At 38.1% G+C, this 11,992-nt stretch overlaps 2 protein-coding genes across 4 annotated transcripts in view; one reads left to right on the top strand and one right to left on the bottom strand.

Annotated features, from left to right (window-relative positions):
* Positions 1–11,992, bottom strand: part of LOC137970828 (NLR family CARD domain-containing protein 3-like) — a 57,351-nt gene that overhangs the window by 33,619 nt on the left and 11,740 nt on the right. The window lies entirely within an intron of this gene.
* On the top strand, positions 9,818–10,897 carry LOC137971606 (uncharacterized). The gene has a single exon (XM_068818405.1). It carries the CDS (start codon positions 9,818–9,820, stop codon positions 10,895–10,897), a length of 1,080 nt encoding a protein of 359 aa, XP_068674506.1.

Here is an 11,992-nt window from a genome sequence, read left to right as displayed (position 1 = left end):
CAGCAGTGAACAAAGAAACAGAGGGTGATCGACAGACATTCGGTGCAAGTCAACCACCAATTCTTACAGCAACTGCAATGCCCCTTTTACAACTGACTTAAACGATAACTATGTCAAAACGAGGACGTGTATGGACATACACGTATGACATATATTTTGGTTCATTATGAAACGACAAGAACAACGCAACTTTTCGCCAATGGAATCTGCACGCTAACCTTCAGTTCCGCCCTCAACAACAATTTTCTATGCTTGTCAACAATCAACTACTGTAGCTGTGTTTGTACATGTATGTGAAAGCACTGTTGCATCAACTAAATGTCTTATTTGATGCCAACAAATGTCAACCATGGGGCATGAGGTGTTTGAATCTGATCAAGGTATCATATGAAATCAACTTGCACAATCAAATGACACACGAGGGAATAAGGACACAATGAATTTGCGAACACTTTCCATTCAACAGGATTTTTGAAAATTTTAGGCTGAAATTTTATTGAACAGGGTGAACTTTTTTTGCCGGAAGATTTTCGAAGAGCTTTCTTTCATTTTCTTAGAAAGGGCGAAAAATGTCATCTGAATTTTACTAGCAAACTAGTCCTTTTAACAGAAACTAAATGCACCTGCATTCTCGATTCGTCTTTGACAAAATGGCATGAAAATGCAGTAGAATATGAGCAATTACAAAAAAGATTGATTCACGAAAACGCTCGAAGTCGCAAAGGAAATGACTTTGTTCGATTCTCGTCACACTAATTAAATAACCTTCCTTAACGCTTTTATCACGTCTCTTGTGACTCGCAGTCGGCTTCAAGGGTCAGTGACATTTAATAATAACATCTTTATAAATCTCGACTGATAAAAGACCCATGAGCCAAATCAAAAGATTTGCTGGTGTAAACCGGTGATCACTAGCCTAAATTACATTAAAAATGAAATAATAGTATCATTAAATATCTACAAATATACAGTCACATAATCAAATTAAAATCAGGAATAGAAAGACTAATGAACACAACAAACACGTGCATCTTAATCAAGATTTTGAAAATAGAGGAACAATTTTAACTTAAATAACCATATCTACAATCGGCGTCAAAATTGTTGAGACACTCTTATCCTTTAGGGTCTATTTCAAGCTCTGTGCGAAAATGGCCCCCTCCCCCGCACCCCCAGGACAATGTTGTGTTCTTTTCTGTTTCCTATGAGCCTTGTCAACAGCGGTACAACATTGATTGGGGGAGAGGGGGGAGAGGGGGAAGAGGGAGGGGTATCCTGGACAAGTTTTCTTTGCAAACAATGAATGTGTGGCTGACAGTGTGCTCTGTTGGCAACTGTCTCAACGAATTTTGTCGCCAATTGTGGGTTGGAAGTTCCAGTCCAAGGCAGGTCCACTGGCCCACTGTTGAGTTAACTCTCAGCCCGTCTATTAGTGAGCTATCTCTAAAAGCACGATCAAGCAGCTGGGAGTGTTAATTTGCAACCAACGGGTCTGAACGTTCACATTTTACAGAAACAACAGAATCCCACATAAACGCCACCAGGTGTCTTGTTTACACAAGATTATACCGTGCATCTTAATTCCTTCATTAGCGCATAACCAAAATTCCTTGCGTTTTGAAGAAAAAAATTAACGTGTTTTTCTCCCGATTAGAGAGCTGACTTGTTCGTTCGCTTCTGGCTCACTCACCGCGGCATCAATTAGATTCTATATTTTCTACTACATTCAACAGTTTTCACTTGAATATGTAGCAAAGGCAATGCATACTGGAGTGGCTGTTTGTGTCATTTTGCATGTACATGCTCTTACATTGAATAAATATTAGAAAGAAGCAGGAAACACTGACTGCTGCCAAACGGTTCTGTCATTTTGAAGAACTCAAGTGTTATGATTACGATTAATTTTATCGAGGTTTTGGTTGTCAAACTAGTTTAAGTAGTTCAGCTTATTGTTGTAAAGATTTCTTATTTTGACTGGTTTGTTTTACATCATATGTCTAAAATAGGTTCCAAGCAAAGGTTATTACATTTTACAAGCAAGGGAGACTTTTATTTTGTCTGATTGGTTGATAATTTGCTTGTGCCCAGGTTTTTTTGACACGCACGCGAGCATAATAACAAACAAAATGGCGGCCAAAGATGTCTCGTTCCATTACTTGCTCAATGAATTTTTTATAGCAACAGCATCGCGTACACCTTTTCTTCTTTCAAAATAGCGGTATTTTAGTGGTAAAACTTGTTTGCAGTCTTTTGTTCTTGCGTGATCAAATTTTCGTTGGTGGCTTCATGCACAATTGAGTTGGGCAGATTCCCGAGTTAAATGTTGTCATAGATTGATTGATTGAGGTGGGAGTTCAGCCGAGGCCCTGCTGTCAGTTGAAGTCTGTTAAGGTAAGATGAGTTTGCTATTCCTTTGGTTTTGTATATAATCTCAAGCTAACATAAGCTAGTACAGCCTATTAAATGTTCTTTTAAAAATTACTGTATTTTACTTTGAAATTCCTTCTTGTCAACAGAGAAAAACTTATATAAAATGCCAGCATTATTAATGTCCTTTTCTTAACCAGTTCCTAAATTTTAATTACAAGTTTCAACTAGCAACTTGTGTGGAGGTTTTACTAAATTGCCATGGATTGAAATCAGGGGTTAGATAATAGGGAAACTGTAGGAAGCTGCACAGTAGATAGTTGATGAAGGTGCGAGCTATTGTTATTTCCTATTGTTAAAATTCGATTGTTTTTCAAGGAAAATTTTCTGGAGAAACCTCACAATGATGACTACAATTATCCACTTCCATTAAATACTGCTATTTTGTTCCTGATTTTTAGGTAAAAAAAAAAAACGTTTTTTTTAACCTGTTATCCGCTTGACACCCTGCAATTAGCAATTTGTTGAAATTACCACACACATGAATAAATGTGGAGGGGAAACCTCTGCAACGCAGCATGCCAAAACACTATAATTTCTACAGGTGAACTTCTAATAGAGCGTTTTCACTCACGTGGACAGCAGCTACATTGGATTACTGAAACAAAGGAAAGTATTTGCATAAAAATAGAGTTCAATTCCCGGAGGATTAGTTTGGTACACCATCATGGCCGCCATTCCTTTGTTTCGGAACACCAACATGGCCGACGTGACGTCACGTGAAAACCCTCTATTCACATTAACTCTGAACTACCAAATATTTATGACTTCCAGGAGGCAGTGTGATCCAGTGGTTGGGGTGGTTAGGGCGCTTGCCTTGAATCCGGAGATCCCGGGTTCAAGTCTCGCTCTGACCACTTGTTGAATTTGATCCTGGTAGTCCCTGGTTCAACATCCCTGGCAGCTGCACTGGTAAATAGCCAACTGGTTTGCCTCCGACCAGTTGGGATTCTTAACAGTTGCTCCCCCTAAGGGGAGCGGTCAATTAAGTATGCATTGTATTGTATTGTATTGTATTGTATTGTATTGTATTGTACTAGCTTTGTGCCAACAAGTCACCTTGAAATTTAAATAAAACTGAATATCTTATCTTCCAACCTCACCAGAAAATAAATTTAACTTACTTGCATTAACTTTAGCTGGTCAATGCCTTGAACAAGTTTCAATCTTAAGATGATTTGGATATGTCACCATGTGAGTTGACCATCACCAATGTCCTCGGCTAGCTCAATGTTGTGTGCAATTCAAATCTCCCAGGGGGTAAGATTCTTTGTGTATTCTATTTGCCTTATAATGTAGCATTCACATTCAAATGATATGGGAAATACCCGGAACATTTTTAATAAATTTTAAGCCTCCAAAAGTTGTCTGTCCTGACTTTTTTAAACTGTAAATATAAATCCATATGTCAAGGCTTGGACTGCGAATCTCACAAGGATCCTTTTGGAGTGCCTAGATCTCCCTTGGCTCAGGTAGCACAATTAAACTGCTACATATATAATTTTTGATACGAGATTAATCATTACAGGAAAGTACTTATTGGATGTGTTAGTGACTGAGTTGCACATGTGCAATGCCCATTAAAGTCCGTTCACCCTTGTGCACCTCACTGAAAATACTGCATTTGCAAAACAGGGTTTGAAAACCTGAAACTTCTCTTAGCAACAATGCTATAAAATTTGAAGCTAACTTAGTTCCCTCTTAAAAAATTAAATTTCTATCTGGTAGCCTCAAACAAACGGTTATGTGACAATGTGACCCACAAAGTGTCACGCCATGCCTGATATGTAGAAGCAAATACATGTACATCTGCTGAGATGGCTCTGCTTCGAACGTTATTTTGGCCAACGGGTGCACTACTTAAGGTGATTCCCTCGTTTTGCAGTGCGCATCTCACACTGCGCATAACATTGCGACTTCGAAGATGGCAGCGTTTTACGCCGACCATCTGAAGAGACTCAACAATGGCCGCTTTTGCTGTTAAAGAGCTTTTACATGCAATCATGATAACTCTTCTCGGTTAAGAAGGTGTTGTTTTGGATCTCGCCCTAGTCCTTTTGCGGAAAATGTTCATTTTGAATCCAAAATAATTGCCCCTTTGACATCCGTTTATCATCATGTTGCGAAGAAACAAGTAAAGTGACCCCCCATTTTAAATGGTTTTTTTGCCTCGTAATAGGTACACGGAAAACATATTTCAAGGAGAAAAAAGGTTGGATAGTAGAAGTTGTAGTACTTACATATAAATGATGGGAACCTGATGTGGAGACCGACACCGAGTGTAAGGTGATGACTGTAGCGTTCCAATTTGCGTACATTTCTTTGCAAGATTGAACAATTTCAAATCACTTTAGCCTGGACAAACAAGTAGGTTCAAGTTTTCAGTAATACTCAGTAGCTTTTGCTATATGACAATTTTTCCGGTTGATCTAGTTTCGAACGCTTCCCGCGTGATTCGGTAAAAAACACTTCGAATAAAGGGTATACAGTGCGAAAACAAGCACGGTGACCCCATCTTTTCATTGCATTTTTTTAATATCCTGTGTATGAATATCAATTGTGCCAAGTTTGAAAAAAATCTGGATAGTACATGCATGTCATTTTCAAGGGAATTACCTTAAATTTCTTTTGATTTCACCAAATTATTGAGGTAGTCCTTGAAAATATTTTGACCAAGCAGATCCCCATATCAAGATTTAGTTATTGAGAAATAAACAGAAATGCAGAGGCATTCAAGTTTTCAAGTGCAATCTAATTCCACTCCTGAACTGTCGTTTTGACAAGAAATGCCAAAAAAGTTAACGGAAGGATCCACAAGATAATAATCTGTCCTAAATTAAATCTGAGGTTTGTAGAACTTGGTAAGAACTTTACATTTTATTGTAGATTATAGTTTCTATAAACTAGCAATGTCAAAAAGTGTGACGATATAAAACTAATATTTTTAAAATGAAATCCGACCAACGGAACTTTGTCTGGCTAGGGTGAATTGAAAGTGCACCATGACACATTACCTGATTTTGCCAACAGGTTGTATACTAGCAGAGGTATTCCCTGTTAATTCCTATATCACGAAGCGAGACAAAAGTCTCAGGGGTAAGACGACAAATTTCCATTTGAGGTAAAACAAAAACTAAATTTATTAATCAAACCATTCATCTCACCTAACAACAAAAATCATGGGTTTGAAACGACGACTGTACTAATCAAATGGAAGGATTAGTTACTTACAGTATTGTACTCGAGTTAAACAAAGAAATGATACAAACAAAAAAGGTGACATTCTGGTTGAAAAACACCACGGAATATAGAATGATAACAACACAATTTCTTTATCACCACAAAATGAAGCAAACAAAAACCTAAAATAGGAACTTGAGGAAACAAACAGTGATATTTATTTAGTTTGACATTAATTACAATCTGAAGCAGACCCTTGGACAGCACAAAAATGGATCGAAAGCGTGCTCGCCAAATACTCATTGCAGACAAACCGCCATCTTGACTGTCGACATCTTGACACGAAGACTTTCACTAACCGCAAAACTTCGATAATCGATGTAGATAAGATTTTTGTCTTAAACTTGAGTTGCTTTTCACGGTAATATGTTTGATTTGGCTTGCTGACAACCTGTTTATGAAAGATTTATCGCTAAACTTTTTGGTTGTCCGATTTCACAGTGCACAAAACTGCATGACTGTCGAAAACTGAGAAAACAAAAACAATTTTACGCGCCTGCACAGTCAAAAGTCTACCTTGCTCATTTTACAGCAAATCCCACTGGCACAATCAACCAGTTTCCGATAAAGCAAGTCTCGACTGTAAAATTCTTAGGTGTACATATATGTATCGGTGAAAATCTTACTAGGGTGTGTCATATCAACGAGCTTTCTAAAAAGATTGCTTTTGGTATAAGCTTCATTAAACGTATTAAGTACTCGGTCCCATGTAAGACTACTTTCAATTTACAATTCACTAGTCCAACCACCTCTCAATTACTGCAGCTCAGTGTGGGAGTCCTGTTCTACGAGTCTTTCTCAAAAGTTACAAGATCGCGCTGCACGCATCATAACGTTTTCAAATTGTTGCGGATGGTAAATTGGGTCAAACTGGACCGTCAACACCTTGTTAATAAATCAAGATTGACGTATAAGATTGTAAACTAGACGCTCCACGGAGCGTACACTGGGTTGCCTGTGGTATGTGTTACACAAAAACAGAAGGCACTGAATTGGGTGGTATTGAACTGCAGCATTCCAGTTAATTTTTTCAAGTGGGGGGTCATTAAGACCATTTGAGAGGTCACCCAGATGTCGTGCCAGCAGAGGCCCTTTGGCTCACACGTTCACATGTTTAATTATTTTGTAATATCCTGTCCCATTTTGAGGTGTTTTAGTTTTTAACCTTTGGTAATAAATTCAGTTTAAAGATAACAAAACATGCTCTTGAGTAAAATTCACTTGTTTCTTCTTTAAATAAAAAGTCTGCAAAAAACTAACTGCAAATTGCTATGACAGATGTTTTCCAGCATGTCTTGCAGTTGCACTAAGCAAACGTTTATTGCACACACTAAGGAAGGACTGAAGATGTTGTTTCCACTTCATAATTCCTCTTCTTTTCAGTCTAATCTGATGCCAGGTCAAAACATTTTTTGACTTTACGTTTACACCAATAAGTTCCCGTAAATGCTGGGCGGTAACAGTAAAAGACAAGCCAAAAGACAGATGAAGAAAAAAGTAACAAAGTTTTCACATATAACTCTGAATTGAATTCTCATCGAAAGATTAATGACTTTTAGGAATGAAGGGAAAGGTCATAATGTTCTGTCAAAAGGAAGAAATTGATCACATGCCAGGAAAGCATAAAGGTGCATATAATCACCTTGGGTCATCTGAACGAACTACATGTGCAAGAAAGAATGTTAATCGTTCGTTGTTTTTAGAGTACAGTACCCCCTCAAAAGTAGTTTACCACCCTCGCGCGCAACGCGATTCGCGTCGCACGCTACACGAATCATGTCACGCGCAATGGTAAGAAATCTGTAAGTGCAGTGGCTTGACGCTCGCGCGATTTTAATTGACCTTTTGTTTCAATTTTAACCGTGGAAGGTGTTTGTGAAAGGCCAATTTTCGAAGAAAACATGCCTATGATAAATTGCAGTATCTTCATACAGTAATATATTATTACTGAATGTGGCAATTTCCGAGCATATTTCATTGTTGACAAAGCTTCGTTCGCCGATCGACAAACCGTGAATCATAAGCGCTTTAATTTGTGTAAGGAAAGTAAGTTTTCGTATTATTTACACATTTTCAAGATAATAATAATCCTTGGTTTGTGTTTCCTTTTGGAGACTCGCTCTGAAAATTTTAAACACAAATTTTAACCCGATGGTCAAACAACCAAACGCTTCAGATAATTATTTATGCGGTCAGTATAAAACGTGGACTGCGGACCCAGACTGCGGACCGGGTATAAAACGCGGACTAGGTATAAAACTTGAACTGAATACAAAACACTGTGAAAAAGGCGCAGAGCAACGAAATAGCAATAGGCTGACGACGTGAATTGAAGTCGGACATGAGAATGGTGGAAAAAATGTTTCGCGCCATAATTATCAACCATAGTGTTAAAGTGGATACTTTTTGGCTTCTCAAAACGACGAGCAATAGCTCACTGAACGTTTTAGTTCAAATTGCAAAACGTTTGTATGTTGTATTTTTCAGAGGTAAGACATGGGGGTCTCTTTATCTATTCGCAAAATAAATGTTTTTTTGCGATTGATACAACATTTTGTTCACCTCAGTGTCGCACGGGTCCATCTGTAAACAGCACTCGACCAAGAAAGCAACCGTTATAGTCCACGTACTGATTTCCGCATACACACTACCGACTTTAACTTTAACTCTGCTTTAACTGAAGCCTCTTACGCAGACTTTGGAAGTAAGGATTGCGTGACGGGCCAGAACACTATGTGTGTGTTGACTCCATCCGGCCATGCTGGCTCGAACTACGACAACAAGAGTCAGAGGACTTTAATATAAAAGATGCAAATATACGTAGAGTTTAAGTTTCTGCCAAAAGTGTTTCCTTTCTTCCCCATAACAATTTTTCCACCCTAGCATTGCATTAATTGTTGATTTCAGTTTACAGTGACCCCAATTAGTGCTCCAGCGCTAGAAAGACTAGACACTTAAATAAAATTCCTTTCCTTTCCTTTTTAAATTCGTGGAGTAAGGTATAATTTTGAGATAAAATCTCTACTCTTACTTTCTCTAGCCCAGTCGATGTTGTAACTGAGCATTTCTGTGTACAGGACAATATTTTGACACGGAATAAGAGTACCCAAGGGCCTTTCAAAAAATCTTTATCTGGGTCAGTACAAACTTAGTTTTGTTCTATACTCCGTTTTTGAAAACTCAGTCCTTGCTTCATACCTAGTCCGCAGTCGGCGTTTTATACTGACCGTACAACATACAAACGTTTTGCAATTTCAACTAAAACCTTCAGTGAGCTATTGCTCGTCGTTCTGAGAAGCCAAAAGAGTATCCACTTTAATGCTATGGTTGATAATTATGGCGCGAAACATTTTTTCCACCATCCTCATGTCGGACTTCAATTCACGTCGTCAGCCTATTGCTATTTCGTTGCTCTGCGCCTTTTTCACAGTGTTTTGTATTCAGTCCAAGTTTTATACCTAGTCCGCGTTTTATACCCGGTCCGCAGTCTGGGTCCGCAGTCCGCAGTTTGTTGCGCACTTAAGATTGTTGACGATAACAGCACTGTTGAGGGTAGCTAATAATAATCATATTGTGTTATGTAGAAAGGATGTTTTGGAATAAAGTTAATTGTAGTTTTATGCTGTGTAATTACATTTGTATTATTGGTTGATGTTAATGTTCATGTGCGAGCGTCGAGAAAAATTCATCCTTACATTTCGCACGAAGTTTCGTTTTCAATGATGTTGGTGGATATTCAATAAATGTATGTTTCAAATTGCACGCTCCAAAAGTTTTGCGGTTGGCAAGAAATTTTAGCAACGCACAATGGACATTGTTTTTGTTAAGAATTTATCCACCAAGTGGTCGGTGTTTCAACGAGACCGTCGCTTATTCGTGTATGAGGAATTTATTTTCCATCAGAATTTTCGTTTGTGAACTAGATGCATGTGTTTATTGATGCTTAAACGTCGTCTCCTTACGGCAATTTCGACGTGGATTTTTTTATTGATATTGTGAGAGTCTATCGCTAATTTCCAAACAAATAAGGAAAATCAGACCCACACGAGATCGACGATCGATTTAAGGTGTGGGAAAGAAATTTACATCGATCGATTCGAAGTCAATTCCATGCATTTATTAACTTTACACAGAAAATGGGTGGTGGGAAATGGTGTGGTCAACTTATGACAATTCAAGATTCAAGAAAACCTTTCGTGTGACGCGCCAAACGTTTTGCTATATACTAGAGAATATCAGGCAGGATATCACAAAGGATCAGCTGACTGAAATGCCAATTTCTCCGGAGTGCAGATTAGCAATATGTCTTTATCGGCTTGGGAGGGGTGATTACCTGTACACAATAGCAGAATTGTTTGGCGTTGGGCTAGCAACTATCCATGTCATTGTTAAGGAAGTCTGCGAGGCAATCGTTAAAAACTTATGGAAGAAGGCAGTGACAAATCATTTCCCAACTTCTGAACAGGATTTTATAGAAGTCATGGTAGACATGAACCAGCTTTGGCAATTTCCTTGGTGTTGGGGAGCAATTGATGGTTGCCACATCCCAATTCAGTGCCCACCTGGTGGAGAGGAAGCTTGCAAAGAGTGCCTTAACTTTAAAAACTTTTTCTCAATTGTTATGATGGCCATTGTCGATGCTGCAGCAAGATTCATGTGGGTCAGCGTAGGTTTTCCAGGTAACTCACATGACTCGATTATTTTTCAGTCTACACAGCTATGGAGTGATATCACGGAAAAGAAAGTGATCCCCGAAATATCACAGAACATTCAAGGAACAGACATTTATCCTTTGATTCTAGGGGATTCAGCTTTCCCTTTTCGTATTTGGTTGATGAAACCTTACTCCAATGCTGTTCTGAGTGCTGAACAGCACTATTTTAACTACCGCCTCAGCAGGGCAAGGATGCTATCAGAAAGGGCTTTTGGCCAGCTAAAGAGTCGATGGAGAGTTCTCTACCGTAAATCATCTTGTCAACGTGATGCCGTTAAATGCATTGCATTAGCATGTGTTGTTCTTCACAATGTTTGTATAGACGTGAGTGATTCACTACCATCACAGTTAGATTTAACAGAGCATCCAGCACAACATGGGAGAAGAAGCAGGAAGGAGGTCAGAGAACTGCTGATGATGAGAAACTGTACCATGAAGAAGGATAAATCACATCATGCAGAAGAGATAAGAAAAGCACTTCTCGACAAATTTTGGGAAGAGAAAGAAGAGCAGTAATCTGTCAGCACTAACTTTTCTGTTTTTGCTAGATTTTCAGAAGGAGCTAAAAAGTTACAGCATATAACTAATCAACTGTTCAACCTGAAAAGTGTCTTTGATTTGCTTTTAAATTTTTGCTGTTTGCCAAGTGGGGATTTTTTATTGGCAAGGGAGTTTGCTTGATATAGTTATGAAATAAAGGGAGCATTCTTCAATGAGGGGGTGGGACTCCCACTAAAAAGTATGCAACACATCATGATTGTCAACATGTTGTTGCACTTGTTGAACCACTGAATTAAGCCATTTGAGTATAGGGCATTTCAAGAAGTACCATAATACTGTTTTTTCCCTCCATAACTTTGCATAAGCAATGTTTTCAATATAACTTACAGCATCTGGTGAGAGTTTACAGCCCATGAGAAACTTAAAACAATGCTCATGCAAAATATGGGAAGGGCAAAAAAAATTATGGTATTTTTGAAAGTTGAAATTTCAATTTAGGGTGAAATAATGTACAAACACTTTAAGCATATTACCCTTAAGTATATTATTAACAACCTGTATGAGGAATTGTTCCACAGGACTTCTGAGTAAGGGTGATTATACTTTGATGAATAAATAGTGTGTGGTTTCACAAACAAAAAAATTCTGAAAGCAATGACAGTAAAATCATGACAGTTGGTATGGTGTGTCTGTTGTAGATTAAACCTGTTCTTATATGTAAACCCGTTTTTAACCTAGGTTGAGTCAGAATTTCCTTTGTCTCTAATTACTCATGATCATGAATAATTTGGGATGAGAAACAAAGGAAACTCCAGTTTAACCTGAGAACAGATTTTACCTACGACATGTCTACCGTTTGACAAGGACTTAGGAAACAAACATGGGTACACTGTATGTTAGCCAAACTTTATTGTAGCTTTATAACTATTTTGAGTTTTTTAAAATGTCAACTTTGCAACAGATGTTTGTTAATGAATCAAACTGAAACATATGAACAAAGACCTCCCATGTTGTTTAGGGAGTATTTACTCTCCAAAACCACTGTTTTCATGAGAAGCTTATTATCAAAATAAGCCTAAACCAAGTAGAAAATGCAACAAAAAAATGGAT

This window comes from Montipora foliosa, chromosome 9 (assembly GCF_036669935.1).
Source record: "Montipora foliosa isolate CH-2021 chromosome 9, ASM3666993v2, whole genome shotgun sequence".
Classification (NCBI taxonomy): Eukaryota; Metazoa; Cnidaria; class Anthozoa; order Scleractinia; family Acroporidae; genus Montipora; species Montipora foliosa.
The sequence above is the reverse complement of the archived record's forward strand: the minus strand, read 5'-3'. Positions and strand labels throughout refer to the sequence as shown.

Excerpts from the sequence above, each read along its gene's own strand:
- LOC137971606 (XM_068818405.1), top strand. The coding sequence starts at position 9,818 with ATGGTGTGGTCAACTTATGACAATTCAAGATTCAAGAAAACCTTTCGT.